The sequence below is a fragment of the Halichoerus grypus genome, chromosome 3 (genome assembly GCF_964656455.1).
Source record: "Halichoerus grypus chromosome 3, mHalGry1.hap1.1, whole genome shotgun sequence".
Taxonomy (NCBI): domain Eukaryota; kingdom Metazoa; phylum Chordata; class Mammalia; order Carnivora; family Phocidae; genus Halichoerus; species Halichoerus grypus.
In genome coordinates, this window is record NC_135714.1 from 372179 (window position 1) to 389838 (window position 17660).

At 64.4% G+C, this 17660-nt stretch overlaps 2 protein-coding genes across 7 annotated transcripts; one reads left to right on the forward strand and one right to left on the reverse strand.

The window, feature by feature from the left end:
* The first annotated feature begins 1721 nt into the window (after positions 1-1721).
* Positions 1722-16822, forward strand: IDUA (alpha-L-iduronidase). 6 transcript variants are annotated; one of them, XR_004917926.2, is made up of 14 exons: positions 1723-1977; positions 2789-2929; positions 13122-13207; positions 13396-13503; positions 13767-13862; positions 13957-14159; positions 14289-14468; positions 14578-14794; positions 15160-15372; positions 15453-15574; positions 15651-15776; positions 15850-15930; positions 16315-16415; positions 16562-16698. XR_004917926.2 is itself a non-coding variant. In XM_036094341.2 (14 exons), exons 1-14 carry the CDS (start codon positions 1823-1825, stop codon positions 16666-16668), a joined length of 1932 nt encoding a protein of 643 aa, XP_035950234.1. In that variant the 5' UTR covers positions 1723-1822; the 3' UTR covers positions 16669-16822. The 6 variants fall into 6 exon arrangements, 5 of the variants coding, with proteins under 5 accessions (XP_035950232.1, XP_035950234.1, XP_077924405.1 ...); XM_036094341.2 differs by having other exon boundaries at positions 15850-15926; positions 16562-16822; XM_036094339.2 differs by having other exon boundaries at positions 1722-1977; positions 15453-15776; positions 16562-16822.
* Positions 3766-6608, reverse strand: SLC26A1 (solute carrier family 26 member 1). Its single transcript, XM_036094345.2, has 2 exons — positions 6021-6608; positions 3766-5295 (listed from the first exon to the last, which is right to left on the reverse strand). Exons 1-2 carry the CDS (start codon positions 6606-6608, stop codon positions 3766-3768), a joined length of 2118 nt encoding a protein of 705 aa, XP_035950238.2.
* Positions 16823-17660: the final 838 nt, after the last annotated feature.

Consider the following 17660-nt stretch of genomic DNA (forward strand, 5'->3'; position numbering starts at 1 on the left):
ATGGAGACTTGTCATGAGGCCCTTTGCTGATCTCTCCCTACCCCTTGTGTCCCTGTGTGGCCCTGGACCGAGTGCCCGGCCTCCTGTTTCCTGGGATCCGTGAGTATGAACTTCTTCCTGCACGGCGATCATCTCCCTGTGTGTGTGTCTCACCATACCTGGTTAAAACAAATCCTGAGTACACGTTTTAGAACAGTCTCCGGATCTCTCTCTCTTCTGAGGTCTTTACGTGGCCACTCCCATGTCAAGTCTCCCTCTGCCTCCCCCTCACGAGGATGCTGTGATGACATATAGGGCCCATTCGGATCATCCGGGATTATCTCCCCATCTCAAGAGCCTTCACTTAATCACATCTGCAAGTCTCTTCAGCACGGAAGGTCACACTCAGAGGTCCTGGGATTAGGACCAGGGACACCGCTGTGGCCAGCCAATCAGTGTGCATTTATTCCACTCACAACTTGTGTTAACTGTCACACATTTTGATTCTCTGGTGTATTTAAGCCCCCAGAAGACATTACATTATTTTTGTATAAATCACTCTTCATTAGATTCATGTACAACATACTCTTCCTGTACCTCTGGGCTGTGCTGGATCATTCTGCTTGGAGGTACCAGTTATCATCTCCTTGGTGAGGGCCAATGGTGACCAATGTCCTCAGAGTCCATTTCTCCACAAAGTCTTTATCTGACCTTCTCTTTGGAAGTAAAATTCTTGCTGGATTTAGAATTCTATCTTACCAGTTGTGTATTTCCAAGACTTTGAAGTTTTCATTTCACTGTGTATTGGTTTCAATTGCTTCTGTTGAAAAGTCAGTGAGCTTTGAAGATACTTCATGGGTCTTTGGTTTCAACCCTTCACGATGATGTGCTTGGGTTCAGCTTTCTTTACGCCTTTCTTCGTGGGCTTCGTGGCACTGCTTGATTCTGTGGCGGGGTATCTTCCAACACTTCTAGAAAATCGCCCGCTCTTATCTCTGCAAATCCTGTTTCTGTCACCAACCTGGGGGACCGGTCCGTTGGCGGCCTCCAGCGACGGGGTTCTGCTGTTTCAGGCAGGAGGGTGCAGGGTGGTGAAACGTCTGATTGTGGAAGACAGGGTGCTGTACGGCTTGCCCGGTGCGTGTGTACGTGAAGTGTAAACCCAGGCCAGGCCACCCGGCTGTCTGTCAGCAAGGTCCGCTCGCCCTCTCCAAGCCAGCTTGTGCCCCGACCACACCTGCTCCTTGTCACTTCGCTGTGCCAAGCCGACACCCCAGGGGCTCACCTATGACTCTGCTCCTTCCCTCCCACCCCTGCATCCAAACCACCGGCGGTCCTAGCGCTCATCTTCCAAATGTGCCCCACGTCCGACCACCTGTGCCCACTGTCCAGCCATCGCAGGTCGGAGCCATCAGGTAGCCGCCTGACCCGTACATTAGGCGACTCCCCGGCCTCCGGGGCGATCCGAGGCATGAAGCCGACAACGACTCACTCTCGGCCCGGGGACAGCGGAGCGCTCTTACAGGAAGCGTCCGAGCCCAGCCGGAGAGCGGGGCGGGCGGGCACCGCCGTCCAGCGCGGGAGGACCGAGCCAGGGAGGGGCAGCGGCCCAGGACTCCCCAGGCTGGAGCCCGGCCGGGGTGGGGGGACCCCCAATCCCCGCCCGGGTCCGAGAACGCGCCCAGACCCGGCCCACCGCCCGGCCCCGCCCCGCAGCGGCGGTCACATGGCGTGCGACCCGGAGGCGGAACCGGCGGCGCGGACCTGGGCTCCCGGAACGCCGAGGAGCCGCCGGGCCTGCGGGGACCGTGCGCCCGCGCCCCCCGCGCCCCCGCGCTGCGCCATGCGGCCCCCGGGCTCCCGCACCCCGCTGCTCGCGCTGCTGGCCGCGCTGCTGGCCGCGCCCCGGGCCCTGGCAGAGGCCCCGCACCTGGTGCTCGTGGACGCGGCCCGCGCGCTGCGGCCCCTGCGGCCCTTCTGGAGGAGCACCGGCTTCTGGTGAGCGCTCCGCGCGGGAAGCGGGGGCCCGAGAGGCCCATCTCGCCTCCCTCCCGCCGCGCGCTCCTCCGAACCCGGGCCGCGCTCCTGGACCCCCCGGTTGCATTGGAGAGACCCCTGGGCTCCCGCGCCCACCGCTCATAGGCGCTCTGCTGTGAGGAAGGCTGCCCAAGCCCTAACCCTTCCCTGGCTGGTTTACTCCTTCCTCTCGGGTCCGCCTTCAGTCGGACTGGGGCTTTTCTTTGTCGGCCGGCTGCAGGCGGTGTTTTGGGTGCCGTGAGGGGCTTTCTGAGTGGGTGCCCGGTGTGGTGGAGACCTGCGGACAGGCCCTGAGTTTGCGCGGTGGCCACCTGGGGCCGTCCAGGCCCAGGAGGGGCAGCGGCCCAGGGCACTGCTCTTTGCTGCAGACCAGGACCCTCCCAAGGGGGCGGCCACGGTGATGTCAGACATCCCTGTCCTGGGACCTGTCTCCCAACCCCCCTGTGTCTTTGACCCCCCCCCCCCCCCCCCCCCCCCCCCCCCCCCGCTCCGACCCCCTCTCGTGTCTCCAACCCCCTCTGTGGCCTGCTTCTGGCTGAAGGGGGAAGGAGCAGGGTATTGGGATGGGGTCCTCTCTTTTCAGGGTGCCCCTGATTTCCATAAACGTGAGACTTAATAACATTCCTGGTGTTAGGGGTCATTTTATTACATCAGGGACAGTAACATTCATTGGCAGGTACTCCCCAGTCCAGCTGCTGGAGATGGGTGTCCCGGGCAATCCCAGGCCCTGTCCATGGGGACTCATGTCCCATCCCCCTTGTTCTTTCCCCAGCCCCCCACTGCCTCACAGCCAGGCTGACCAGTATGACCTCAGCTGGGACCAGCAGCTCAACTTGGCCTACGTGGGCGCTGTCCCTCATGGTGGCATTGAGCAGGTCCGGACCCACTGGCTGCTGGAGCTCGTCACAGCCAGGTGAGTGATGGGGGCAGCCGGTAGAGCCCCCTTTATGGAGAGGAGGACCGAGGCTAAGAGGAGGACTATGTCGGGGTGTGCAGGACCGGGCAGCGTGAGGGCCATGGTGGGGGCAGAAGAGAGGGGAATCCTGCTCTGAGGAGCTGCTGCCCTCACACTTCCCGGCAGAATGTCACGTGTGGGGCTCTGGTGGGTGCTGAGCGGCCCCTGGATTGGGCACAGCTGACATCCCGCTGGACCTCACTTAGAGGCTCAGGGGCAGCTTGGTGTCCCACTGCACCAGCAAGCGTGCACCCACATGCCTCCTGCGGTGTGCTCGGGGCTCAGGCTTTGCAGGAACACTGCCCAAGGGCTGGGCTGAAGTTGTGCTGGTCCCACCCCCCTTCGGCCCTGCAAGGCTCAGCCCAGCCAAGGCGTGAGACAAAGGAACACTTGGGTGTGTGTTTGGAAGACTTCAGAGACACAGAGACCCTCAGGCCCCTGGCCAGAGCTGCCACCTCTCACCAGTGGGCCCGGGACTGGGCAGGCCAAGGGACCAGTATCCTATGCGCACCTTGGAGGCATCCTGATTGCCTCGGGCCCTTGTTCAAATAAGAGGTGACACCCGCTGTCAAATCGACCCTACAGGACCACGGACGCACAGCACGTGGGCCCAGGGGGCTCTGTGACAGTTCGTTTCAAAGGTGCTGCTCTTGGATGTTCAAGCGTCTGGGGCCTCTGTGTGCTCCCCGGTTCCTCCAGGGTGGAGGGGCACAGTGTCACTCTTGGAGGGGTGTGGTGAGTGCTGTCGGTGACCGACTGCGGGAGCGTGTCTGCTGAGGGCTCCTGGGACGCTGCTAGAGGGCGGAGTCCGTGGCCGCCAGCGCCCTGCGGCGGGCTCGGGCCCCCTGCACGGCGCCGTGCACGCTGTGGAAGAGCTGCCCCTCCTCGGCCGTGTCCTCCTGGTCCTCCCCAAGGAAGCCACCTCTCCTCAGGGTGTCCCTCACCAAGGGGCTGCAGCAGGCCAGGAGCAGGGTGATGCCCAGGGCCCCGTAATCTCGGCGCAGGTCCTGCAGCGTGGCCACACCGGCTGCGTCCAGGAACAGCAGCGGGGCACAGTCGATGATCACGGCATGGAAGCTGGCCGCCGTGGGCACCAGTGCAGCCGTGCTGGTCACTGGGCCCAGGTCCACGCCCTCGACAGGGTCTCCCTCACCGGCCCTCGCCTCCAGGCCCCGCTCCTTCTTCCTGGTGGCCGCGCGCCCTGCATCCAGCCCTGTGAGGCTGTAGAGTGACCGCAGGAAGAAATCCTTGTTGGCGTAGTAGAGCGGCCCCGCAAAGCGGAATATCCGCACTCCAGGCTCAGGGACCAGGCCCTCAAACTCCGCAGCGTCCTCGTAGAAGCCAGAGTCCCCGATCTGAGCGAGCAGGGCAGCCCGCGGGCGCTGGGTGCGGCCGACCAGGCTGAGCAGAGACAGGAGGATGCCGGCCAGCAGCCCCGCCTCGACGCTGACCAGCGCACAGGTGGCCGCCGTGGCCACCCAGACCAGCGCGTCCACGGGGCTGAGCCTCCACAGCTGCGGGACGTCCCTCACCTTGCGCAGGGCGCCCCGCAGGTTGACCACAATGACGCAGGCCAGCACGCACCGCTGCAGGTCCCGGAACAGCGGTGCCAGGGCCAGCAGCACGAGCAGCACCACGGCGGCGCTGACCACGCTGGACAGCTGCGTGCGGCAGCCGGTGGCTGTCTTCACGAGGCTCTTGGACAGGGCAGCGCTGGTGACGTAACAGTGGAAAAAGGCAGGCAGCACGTTGCAGCAGCCCACGGCCAGCAGCTCCTGGTTGGCCCTCACGGAGTAGCCGTGGCTCCGGGCAAACATCTCGGCCAGAGAGATGGAGAAGGCAGAGCCCACGAGGGCCAGGGGCACAGCGTCCAGCACCACACGCCACATCAGCCCAGGGTCTGGCACCCGGGGGGCCACGAAACCAGTGGGGATGTCACCGGCCACGCTGGAGCCAAAGCGTTCGTGGAGCTGGCCGAAGTGGGACACCAGCGTGGCCGCCACGATGACCAGTAGCTCCGTGGGCAGCGGCACCTTTAGGCGGTGCCGGCAGCGGTCTGAGAGCTCCTTCGAGGCCAGCAGCACGGCCAGGCACGTGGCACTGGTGACCACGTCGCAGAGGTTGGCCTGCCCAGCGCTGCGCAGCAGGCTCAGCCACGTGCTGACCACCATGCCCGGCCCTTGGTGCCGTGGGATCTGCACGCCCAGCAGGTGCCTCAGCTGGGAGGTCAGGATGGTCACCGAGGCCCCCATGGCAAAGCCATCGAGCAGTGGCTGGGAGAGGTAGGTGGACACAAAGCCCAGCCGGAGGATGCCCATGAGGACCTGTGGACAGAGTGTGGTCAGGGCAGCGGGCCGCCTAGTGCAGCAGAGGGGGCGCCCGCGGCACAGAGCCCAGCACCCCTTCACTGCTGCCGCTTATTTCCCGAACGGACTCTGCCCGGAGTCCCCCGCACACCCGTGTGCGCACACAGGCACGGCGGACGCTGGAGGTGCGCACGTGGCCTCGTATGCTCATTTCCGGTCCTCTCGCGCGTGCGGGCTCCAGGCATCAGAAAGCAGCTCCTTTCTCCTGTCCTGCGAGGGGCACTGCCCCCCACCCGGGAGACCTGGGGCCCCTGGGAGGGTGTGACATTGGGGTGGACGGGACAGGCCTGGTCCAGGAGACCCCTGGGTGTGGGGAGGCTGCAGGAAGGGAGGCAGCCTCTCAGGGTCCCACCTGGGACGGGAGACGCAGGGGAGCTGTGTGGGCCAGCCAGGCACGTCTGGAGCTGAGGCCCCACTCCAGCCAACTACTGCTGTCCGGGCCACAGCTGGCTGGGCGGGGCCCCTGTTCCCGGGCACCCTCAGGCCCCCGGTGCCCCTGTCCTGGGGTGCCGTCCCGTGCCCACCTCTGCCTCAGCCTGCTCTGTCCTGTCCTTGCTGGTTAAACCCACCGTCCTCTGAGGCCCTGAGCCCGCACTGCCCTGGGCCTGGCCCTTCTGAGCGGCAGTGAGCGCCCGAGGGGCCTGCGCCTCGCTCGGCAGAACCCCAGCCGGGCGGCCCCTCACCTGGTAAATGCCGGCTACCAGTGTGAGGGCAGCGGCGACGCGGATGGCGTAGCAGTCCTGCCTGCAGTCCTGCGGCCCGGGCCCCGCGGCGGCTGAGGCGTTGACCCTGCTGCTGTTGTCCCCGGGCCCGGCGCCGCCCTGGGCGGGGCCAAAGCCGGCCAGCAGGAGCTCGCGGTCCACCACCTGGCCCACCATGAGGCAGAGCAGGCTGAAGATCCCCACGGACACGTGGTGAGAGGTGCCCATGAGGAAGTAGATGAGGTTCGCGAAGAAGGACGAGTACAGGCTGTAGATGGGCTGCAGTCCCGCCAGCAGAGAGTAGGCGATGGCCTGTGGCACCAGGATGATGCCGATGACCAGCCCGGACATGACGTCGCCCGCCAGGGCCTCCCGGGGGCGGTACTGGCACAGCCAGCGCGTGGCGGGCAGCAGGTCCTGCACCAGCGTCCAGGCCCTCTGCGGGCTGCACGCGCACCTCCACCTCAGCCTGGCTTTGAGCATCTCACACGGGCCCCGGGGCGCTGGGGACCGCCGGCGGACCAGCACCGGCCCCCCGCCCCGCTGCACGCACTCAGGGGACACCTCCATCCGGGAAAACCTGCAATGGAGGCGGGCGTCAGCGCCGGGGTCGGAGGGCCCCGCAGAGACCCAGACCTACGCATGGCCGAGCCCCGCTCCGCTGCTCCCTGTCCACCTCCCCATGCGGGCACAGGCCCCTCCACCACCCATCCCAAGCACCGTGGTGCCCTCTGGCAGCCCTTGGGTCAGCTCTGTGCCATGGGCTTGGAGGACGAGGGCCTCCCAATGCCCCCTGTTGAACCTTGGAGATACTGGGACCCCACATCTGCGCTGGGGGAGGGCTGCTCAGATGGCAGCACTGGCCACCCCCTGCTCCTTGGGCAGAATTCCTGGGACGTGCTTTGGGAGGGTGATCTCAGTGGGGGCCAGCTGGGAGGGAAGTTGGGGCGACCGGCATCTGTCCTCTTCCCAGTCTGCCAGGATTGTGGGGTACCCTTTCCCAGGTGTGTGTTCACACTGCTGAGGCGGGTCGGGGTCTCAGACCACACAGGTGCACCGTGGAACACAAGTGTGGGACTGCACTTGTGTCCCGAGGGCAGCTGGCCTTCTCTTGCCTTGTCACCCCAGGTCCAGGACACAGGGCCTGGGGTCTCCCCGGGCTGTGGAGGACGGCATGTAGGGGGGCAGGCAGGCACAGCCCCCGTGAGCTCCAGGGGGATGTTGAGCTGCACTTCCTTCCTGGGACGACCTCAGCACACAGGGGTCCCCCCGAGCCCCCAGAGTCCAGGTGTGTAGAGTGAGGACTGTTTAAGTGGCATCTGCCTTGTGCCAGAGGGTCCACAAAGGAGACCCTAGAACCGCCCTGCCCTCCCCTTCATCCAGGGAGCTGGCCTCTCCTGTCACCTCGGGGATTTCACGGTCCTGCCGCAATGCCCCGGGATGATCTTACCTGAGGGAGCCCCTCACAGGCTTGGAGGACCGGAGGGTAGCGAGGGAGCTGGCCTGTCAGCCTGTCGGGGCCAGAGTCCGCCGGCCGGCCGGACCTCCAGAGCCCTTTGGCTTTTGTTGGCGGGTGGGGGAGTGTGGGTGGCAGGGTTCTGGCTCAGAGCTGGAGCCAGGAGCCAGGCCACGGCAGAACTGGCGCCCACCGCGGGCAGTGCTCCGTGGTGACCATCTGACTGCTTGGCCAGCTGGGCTTGCAGTTAAATAATTTACCCCAAAGATTGCTGAGTCATGGGTTTCCCCCAGACCAGTGTTACCTGAGCAGCTAATCCAGGGAGTTGTACTGTAATCAGAGGCTCACAAACAATTGTGTGGGCCTCTTGATAAGCTCCCAGCCTCCCAGCGGGGCCCCAGGTGTGGGACAGGGTGGGCGAGGGCACCCAGTGGCTGGAGCAGGATGCTTGGATTCTGGGGTCCTTGGGGGAGGCAGAAGGCCCAGGAGCCCAGCCAGTCCTGGGACAGGGTACAGGCAGAGGGGACCCTTCAGCTCTGGGGCCTATTGCTGTGGTCCCCACAACTAACTAAGGGTAGGCACTGGGGGAGGGGCCGGTCTCTTCATCCCATCCCTGGTCATCCTCCCCGTTGTGCCGTGAGACAGGTCTGGTCCACGCTGAAGCGCCGGCCCGAGTGGCACTGGGCAGCTGTATGCTCGGCCTCTGTTGTGTGTCCTCGTGTGGAAAGCGGGTGTGAGGCCGCTGCTAAGTGTGTGTGCGTGCAGGCGTGTGGATTGCTGAAGGCAGGAGGGCCAGCGGGCATCAAGATATGCTACCAGCCAGGTACACCCTTCTTGCTGTGCGGGGTGCGGGTCCGACCACCTGCGTGACTGTCAGGTGCCGGGCATGGGCAAGGACTGGCGTGAAGGCACATGATGGCTTTAGATGATTACCCACGTGACCCACAAATGATACAATGACTATTCTGAGCCCCCACCTTTACACTGAGTAACAGGTGAACTTCCACCACTGGGATCTTGAAGGGTTATGTGTGGAAAGGTGCCCATCCCGCGGGCTGCCGTAGCCCCGTAGCCCCTACTGCTCTCCTATCCCCCCAGGACACAGCCTAGGGTTTTCCCTCCACTGACCGCCCCCCCCCCCCGAGTCCATCCCAGGACCCACTTGGCCCCTGGTGGGAGCTGTTTGCCCAGATCAGGAGCTTCAGGCCCCTCCCTGGGGCAGATCAGGTGCACCTCGGGGTGCAGAGGGGAGGGTAGCTATTGAGGGGGGCATATACATTTATCTCCTACCCCAGCTACTGGCAAAGGGGCCGAGAGAACTCCCTGAGTGACCTCAGCGCCCTTGGGGGTTTTGTGACACAGAGGACTCCTTGGTGCCCAGAGCAGCGGTGGCCAGGGGCAGATACACATGTGTGCTCGTGCTGGGCCAGGGGGCCTGGGTGCTGGTGTAGGAGAGGGGGTTACTTGGGGTGGGGACCTAGTGTGGGAAGGGGCCCTTCCTCTGAGTTAGGAAGGGGAGGGGCAGGGGTTTCTGGAGGCTCTGGGCGAGAAAGCACCTGGGTGGGGTGAGATTCAAGGCAGGTGGAGGTGTTTCAGGGAGGGGCTAATTGGGTCCACCAGGAGCCCCTATCCTGTCAGATGCAGCCTGGGGGCCGGCTTTGGCTCCCTTGCCAGCAGGCATTGGGCCTCATACTCTGCCCAGGCTGGGTGTGTAAACCAGGTGAAGGAGTAACAGTTGAGGTCACGTCTGACCTTTGGGAGAATTGCAGGACACCCCTGCCCCTGCCATGTCCGTCCACGGCTTCTCTGCATTGAGGCTGGTGATCGGCACGTGCGGTCTGGCCCCCGCACACGGGTATCTAGTCCTGGGCGTTTGCCTGCCAGAGGGGCTGCTGAGGCCCACACCCCCTCACTGCGGTGGGCCCACAGAGCTGCAGACTTCACCCGGGCAGGGGCCTTGGGGTTCACCCTGCTGCAACCTCCCTCTGGGGGCTTCTGCCCAGCCTTAGGCCACATGGTTATTTCCTTAATATTTGTCTTTAAATCCCCGTTTTAAATTGTCAAATACGCTTATTTGGAAAGGAAATATTGTATCCCGACCCCAAGTGCAAAGGGGCTGCCGGGTCGACGGCCCGTATTGCTTCCAGGGCCCCGACATGCCGCCGTGGTGCACGGGCCCCGGGTGCTGGATGGGAAGATGGAGAGCACCGGGCCTCTCCCGCCGGCTGGCCCTGAGCCTGACACCCTCCTACCTCCATCCTCACACTGAGGCTGCGGGTTCCCTTGGGGGGCGGGTCTGTGAGCCCGCCGTGCGCGCCCCCACACATGTCCCTGGCTGGCCGCGCACTGCGCTCCCCGCGCCATCCTCCTGCTCCGGGACGCGCGCCCCGCGTCTGCGCCCCGCGCACCCTCCATGCGCGCCCCCCACTCGGCACCCCCACCGCCGAGCGGCCGCGGCCTGGTCCTCACTCCCCCGCGCCCCCGAGCACCCCCAGGCCCGGCCGCAGCCCTGTCCTCCCGCGCACGCGCTCAGGCCCTGCAGTGGGGGTCTTGGCGCAGCCCGCCGGCAGCCAGCGCGCGTGAAGGAGCACTTTGTGCAGCCGCCGCAACCCCCGCCCATGTGCCAGAGCCGGAGGCCGCGCACCCAGGTTCGGACCCTTTCAGGGCCGCGGAATGGAAGCTGGTCGGTGGAGACCCAAGGCTCTCTGCGCTTCACCTCAACACTCAGCCCCCTCCCTAAATGAGGTCTCTCAGATCCTCACTCTGACCGCGCCAGGCAGAGGAAGACTAAGGCACCTACAGTGGGACCTAAGGACCTCTGGGGTGGGTTTTTTGGCCCCTGGGACCGGTGTATTGGCCCCCAGGGTATCCTTAGCTGTGGAGGCTGGCTGGGCCAGGGGACGCTCCTATCCATCCAGGGGGACGGGCTGGGGATGCCTCTGCGTTAGGGCTCCCCCGCGGTACCCCACTGGCCCAGGACACCACCCACAGGAGCAGCATGGATCTGAGGCTTGCTGTGCACCCAATGTGTGCAGGCTGGGATTATCGCCGCCAGGGGCTGCGGGGAAAGTGTGGAGCCCCTGCACATGCCTTCACTTCCCACTTGGTCACCCCATCACCCCTGCCCACCCCCCTCCCCCACAGTAGTGGGACTTTGGAACCGTCTGCTGTGCACATTTAATTTTTACCCAAGTGCTTGTTAGTTTTCTTTGCTACCAGTTGTGACCTTTGGATGGGAGGGGAAGGGTGAGGGAGGTGATCCCCACTGCCCACAAGCTTGTCCTGCTGGGCCCCAGAGATGGAAGGACGCAGCCCCTGCACAGGGGGGCCAGCAAGGGAAAGCAGAGTGCAGGGCCCGGGAGGAGCAGAGGAACTTGGGTGTGGTGGCTTGACCTGGTCCCTGGGTTGGACTCTGAAGGCCAGGCCCAGGCTCATCCTTGACCCTGTCCAAAGCGAGGCATGGGGGAGAGAAGGACGTAGAGGGGAGGTGTTGACTTATCCATGTCCTCACTGTGTCCAGGGAGACAGTGGGCCAGCCAAGCTGTGGCGTGGGATGGGGAGGTTGACAGATGAAAAGCTGTTCAGGGCCAGGTTCCGTGGTGACCCCACCCGGCTCCTCCCCAGCTGCCACAAGAGGGCGCACTGCAGGCCCTCCTGCCTTTGGCCACCTTCCTCCCTGGGATGGACGGATGGGCAGGCATGTCCTCAGGGGAAGCCCTGAGAGGCCTGCCAGCCCACCGGCCTGTGCTCCTCAAGAGGCAACACCCCCAGCCCGGGCCACCCCTGGGCTCCGTGCACACCCCTGCACGACTCCTCCTGCCCCGGCCCCTTGCCTGTGCCTGACTGGAAGGCCACCAGCTTCCTCACCCAGCCCCCAACGCCAGGTCCACCCTCGGATGCCACCTGTACCCCTACCCACCTCGCTGCTCAAGTGAAGCCTGAGGGGTTGTGCAAGACCTGCCCCCTCCATCCGCAGATGTTGCCCACCCTACCTCGTAAGTCCATCTGCTCTGGCTCCTTCCTGCTGCCTTTGTAGCCACCGCCCAGTCCTCGCGTTACACCTGTCCCGGGGGGACCTTTCCAACCATCATGGCCAAAGGGAAAACTATGGAGACAGCACCAGGATCGGCGGTTGTCAGGGGTTGGGGGAGGAGGGTGAGCAGGTGGAGCACGGGGGATGTGGGGGCCGGGGAGCAACTCTGGGTGGTGCTGCGGTGGTGGGCACCTGTCCTGATGCCCGTGTCCAAACCCACAGAATGTGCACCACCGGGGGGGCCCTGCGGCCATCTGTGGACTCTGGGTGAGGATGACGTGTCCGTGGAGGCCCGTCCGCCGTCACATGTCCCATCCCGGTGCGGATGTGGGTAGTGGGGAAGGCTGTGCCTATGTGCAGGCAGGGGGGAGACGGGAAATCTCTGTACCTCCCTCTCAATTTTGCTATAAACCTAAAACCGTTAAAAAAAAAAAAAGTCTTGGGGCGCCTGGGTGGCTCAGTCCTTAAGCGTCTGCCTTCGGCTCAGGTCATGATCACAGCATCCTGGGATCGAGCTCAGCATTGGGCTCCCTGCTCAGCAGGAAGCCTGCTTCTCCCTCTCCCACTCCCCCTGCTTGTGTTCCCTCTCTCTCTGTCTCTCTCTATGTCAAATAAATAAAATTTTTTTAAAAATCTCTTAAAAAAAAAAAGTCTTAAAAACAAAGTCATGGCACTTTTCTCCTTGGATCTCTGACAAGGGCTCCCCATTTCACTTTGAGTCAGGGTCGCATCCTCACTTCGGGCACAAGGCCTCCTGTGATGTAGTCTGTCACAGCCAGCACCCTATTCTGCCCCAGGTCCACACTGTGTTTTCTACTGCTTGATCACTGCAAGTTTACTCCTACCTCAGGGCCATTGCACATGCTGTCCTGTCTGTTCTCCCTGGCATTCTCATTGCTGGCTTTGTCTCACTACGTGGTAGGTCTTAGATGTTACCTCAGAGAGGCCCTCCCTGCCTGATCCTTTGCTCCCTTCCCCTTGCATGGTACATCTGATGTACCCACATTCAAGATTCACATAGTTGCCTGATGATTTCTCTCTCCTCCCAGAATGTGAACCTGGAGGAAATTGGGCCCCAGTGTAGCAGGGTGGGGAGGCTGCCCTTCTCCATTTTCTGAGTGTGGGAGGGGGAGAGGAGTACTGTTGAGACAAATCTGGAGCCCTGGCCTCCAGGAGGTGTGAAGAAGCAGGTTGTGGCACCGCCCCCCCCCCCCCGGGTCCTGCCAGGCTTCTGTTCCATGGCTCCCCACTCCACAGTCAGCTGTCTTCAGGTGCCTTGTTCTCCCCTACTCCATTCTATTGTACCCTTCCCAAAAGATCTACCTGCCCCGTGCCACCCCTGAGCCCAAAGCTGTTCTGAGCTCCTGAAGGCGGGGGGGGGGGGGGGGGGGTTCCAGTACAGGCACACTGGTTTATACTAGGCTGTGAATGACTGATAGGCTTCTGTCATTGGTGTTTTCAAGGGGAGGGACCCACTGAGGAGTCTGGATCTGAGACCTGCGTGGCACCTTTCAGGCTCCCTACCTGCTTGAATGTGGCCACAGTTCCAGCCCGGGACCCACTTTCCTCTGCCCTGACATTCACTGTCCTACAGGGAGTCAGCTGGGCAAGGCCTGAGCTACAACTTCACCCATCTGGATCGGTACCTGGATCTTCTCAGGGAGAACCAGCTCCTCCCAGGTAAGCAGCAGCCCTGCCCTCTGCCCTCTAGTCCTGTCCCCTCCCCGTGACCTGACCCCTCTGGGTCCTCACTGGTTATATGCCGAGGACTGGCCTCTGTGCGGGCAGGTGGGGCCCAGGGCAGGCAGAGCGTGGGTGCCGTGTGGGTAGGTGGGGCCCTGGCGGATAGCCACCTTCATGTGTTGCAGGCTTTGAGCTGATGGGCAGCCCCTCCAAACGCTTCACCAACTTCGAGGACAAGCAGCAGGTGTTTGAGTGGAAGAAGCTGGTCTCCCTCGTGGCCAGGAGATACATTGGTGGGCAGGGCACAGGCGCTGGAGGGACAGGGTGGACGCTCCTGGGCAGGCTCTCCTCCCACACAGGCCACCTCCTTGGTCTTCTCTGTCATGAACCCTGAGCCAGGGTCTCCTAATGGGGGAAGGAGGCCGGGCAGGGGGCAGTGGGCTCATATGGAGACGGATATCCTTGTCACGGTCCAACCGTAGGCCTCCCTGTGAGTGGTGATGGGCCTGGCATTCCCCATGGGGGGCATGTGTGACAGTGGGGGGACATTCTGCAGGTAGGTATGGACTCTCACACGTTTCCAAGTGGAACTTCGAGACATGGAACGAGCCAGACCACCACGACTTTGACAACGTGTCCATGACCATGCAAGGTGGGTGGCGCCTCAGGGGTCCTGTGAGTGGAGAAGGGGCGGGAGCGGCCCCTCAGGCGCCGGCGTGTGGACTCCCGAGTTCCCTCCCGCCCAGGCTTCCTGAACTACTACGACGCCTGCTCCGAGGGTCTGCGGGCTGCCAGCCCGGCGCTGCGCCTGGGCGGCCCCGCGGACTCCTTCCGCCCCTGGCCGCGCTCGCCGCTGTGCTGGGGCCTCCTGGGTCACTGCCACAACGGCACCAACTTCTTCACGGGGGAGCTGGGCGTGCGGCTGGACTACATCTCCCTCCACAAGAAGGTACAGCCGCCCCCCCGCGCCCCGCCCCTCCGCCTGCCAGGGGACCCCCGCCGCAGCCCCACCCGCTCTTCAGCCAGAGTCCGGGTGGGGACTCTGTTGTCCCAGTTGTCCTGAGGCCAACCCCCGCAGGGCGCGGGCAGCTCCATCTCCATCCTGGAGCAGGAGAAGACCACCGTGCTGCAGATACAACGGCTCTTCCCCGAGTTTGCGGACACCCCCATTTACAACGATGAAGCGGACCCGCTGGTGGGCTGGTCCCTGCCGCAGCCTTGGAGAGCCGACGTGACCTACGCGGCCATGGTGGTGAAGGTAGGCCCGCCCCCAGGACCCGGCCCAGCTCCTACCGCAGGAGCGGCGGCCCTTCGGGGGGGAGGGTCCGGCCCCGGCCTGGAAGCTCCTACCACCTGGACGCCTGCAGGTCATTGCTCAGCACCAGAACCTGCTGGTGGCCAACTCGAGCTCCGCTGTGCGCTACGCGCTCCTGAGCAACGACAACGCCTTCCTGAGTTACCAGCCGCACTACTTCACACAGCGCACGCTCACCGCGCGCTTCCAGGTCAACAACACGCGTCCGGCCCACGTGCAGCTGCTGCGCAAGCCCGTGCTCACCGCCATGGCCCTGCTGGCCCTGCTGGGTATCCCCGCCCCTTCTCTGCGCCAGCCCCGACTGGAGCCGGACGAGGCCGCCCGTGCGCCCTGGGCGGGGCCCGGACCGGGGCCTCGGTCGGGCAGGGGTGTCGTTCCAGGCCCTAGTGGCTTGTGCGAAGGCCCCAGGGCAGGGGAGGCGCGGATGTATGCGCCCTGCTGGGGATGGGGGGCTTCCTTCCCCTCCCGGCGCCGCTTCCCCAGCCCAGTGGGTCACAGAAGTTGTGGTGTGGCGGGGCCCTCCTGGTGCGGGACCCTTCGTGGAGGGGAGTGAATGGTGGGAAGCCAGGCCTCGGGAGGGCAGCCCTGGGAGGCTGCAGTTTCCGCCTGGCGACAACCCAGCCCTGCCCTGCAGACAGCGAGCAGCTCTGGGCCGAGGTGTCGCAAGCCGGGACGGTGCTGGACAGCAACCACACGGTGGGCGTCCTAGCCAGCGCCCACAGCCCGGCTGGCCCCCTGGACGCCTGGCGCGCCACCGTGCTGGTCTACGCGAGCGACGACACGCGCGACCACGCCAATCGCAGCGTCGCCTTGACCCTGCGCCTGCACGGGGTGCCCCCAGGCCCGGGTGAGCTGGGTTCCCGGGGAGGGGGTGGCTCTGGAGGGGGCGGGCCCGGCGAGGCGTGGCTCCAACGTCCGCCTCCGCAGGGCTCGTCTATGTCACCCTGTACCTGGACAACCGGCTCTGCAGCCCCCATGGCGAGTGGCAGCGCCTCGGCCGGCCTGTCTTCCCCTCGGCAGAGGAGTTCCGGCGCATGCGCGCTGCCGAGGTCCGAGGCAGGGTGGGGGATGGGGCAGGGCGGCTGTCGAGATCCCAAGGCCCTGAGTACCAGTCCCTGTCCCCAGGACCCGGTGGCCGTGGCGCCACGCCCCTTCCCTGCCAGTGGCCGCCTGACACTAAGCCCAGAGCTCCGGCTGCCCTCGCTCCTGCTGGTGCACGTGTGCGCACGCCCCGAGAAGCCGCCAGGCCAGGCAAGTGGCAGCCCCCTACCCCGCCGCCCAGGCCCCTCCAACCCCCCCAGTCACGGAGCCTCTCTCCCGTCAGGTGACCTGGCTCCGTGCTCTGCCCTTGACCAGTGGGCAGGTGCTTTTGGTCTGGTCGGACGAGCGCGTGGGCTCCAAGTGCGTGAGTGCACTCACTCCCACTCCCCTAATCCCCATCCTGTAGGAGCTGTTGGTCCCCACCTATGCCCAGTCCCTCGAGGCTGCAGTGCCCAAGTGGTCACTCCGCTCTGGTCCTCCAACCCCTCCCCACCTCTGCCTCTCACACCCCCACTCTTGCAGCCACACAAACAGCCCGAGGCATCCCACCCTGCTTGATCGGGGGTGGGGGTACCTGCAGGGAACATTGACAGGTGGCCCTGGGCTCTAGTCCCCTCGTCCCCTCTCTTCATCGAGCATGAAGGAAGAGGGCCAGGGACCCGGGGAGGGCTCAGAGAAGGGGCTGTGAGTCTACCCTGCCCCCCAGCCCACTTGGACGCCAGCCCTCAACCCGACTGACCCTCTCCAGGTGCCTGTGGACGTATGAGGTCCAGTTCTCCGCAGATGGTGAGGCGTACACTCCTGTCAGCAGGAGGCCATCGACGTTTAACCTCTTTGTGTTCAGCCCAGGTATGCCTGCCACTGTCTGCCCTGGCCTCAGCTGCCCCATTTCTGGGCCTCAGCACATGTCCCATGGGGTGGGGTCCAGGGAGCTCTAGGAGTTTGGGGTGGGCTCAAGGGGGCACTCAAGAACACGTGTATGTTTGCATCCTCAGACTCCGCTGTCACGTCCGGCTCCTACCGGGTTCGAGCAGTGGACTACTGGGCCCGGCCAGGCCCCTTCTCGAACCCTGTGCGATACCTGGAGGTCCCTGCATCATGAGGGCCCCCACTGCCCAGTGACCATGAGCCTGTGCTGACCCGTGAGCCTGGGTGGCCAGGAGCTGCGATGGGCTGGACCACCAACGGCCCATCAGTCGGCTCTGTTCGTCCTCTCCTGTCCTCTTGCTCATCCCCTTAAAGTGCCTTTCCACTCATCAGTCTTGGGGCTGGCCTTTGTGGATGGGCCCAGGGCAGACTCGGGACCTGGCTAGAGCAGGGCCTTCCCCTCCTCCCTCCTCTTCAGAGTGCTTTCTCCCACCATGGGAGCAGGCTGGGCACAGGGAGACTGAGGTCCAGCTGCCAAATGGATGGCTGCCCTGCCTCCCTGGGGTGTCTGGCCTCATTGCTGGGTGCAATGGGCCCCATTCCTATCCCCTGCCCATTCTGCAGAGCAGGAGGGGGCCGCCTGGGTCAGCTTGGAGCCCAGGTGGGGGCCCACTTCCTGAGGCCCAGGCAGGCTGAGCCTTGCACTCCACCAGGTGGGAGGTAGGGTGGGACTTCCAGGCTGTCTGGCCCCCACTGTGGCCAGCAGCGAAAAAGGCCAGCAGTATCAGCTGTGAGCCGTGTCTGCCCCCATGGCCATCCTGGCTCCTTATCTGAGCCCAAGGGAGACAGATGGCATGCTGAGAGGAGGGTGACTGGGGACTGTTCACAGAGATGTGACGGTGGGCAGGGACACTGCACGGGGAAGTGCAGGACCCAGGATCCTCCCCACACCCACCCCCCACCCCAGGGCCGACAGGGCAGGTGAGGGAGCACTCACCCGTCCAGACAGAAAGGTGTGGAGAGGCCACCTGGCGAGGAGCAGAGACCTTCAGTCCAGGGGTGCAGCCAGTCTGGGGGGCCCTGTGAGCAGGAGTGGGATGGGGGTTTGGAGGCCCTGATCCCACTCTCCTCCTCTACTGCCCTCCAGGGCTACCTTGGGCTTAGGGCTGGGGGAGGCGATGTGGGTCTGAAAGGGCAGATGGAAGACAAGGCCCAGTGAACCCCTCT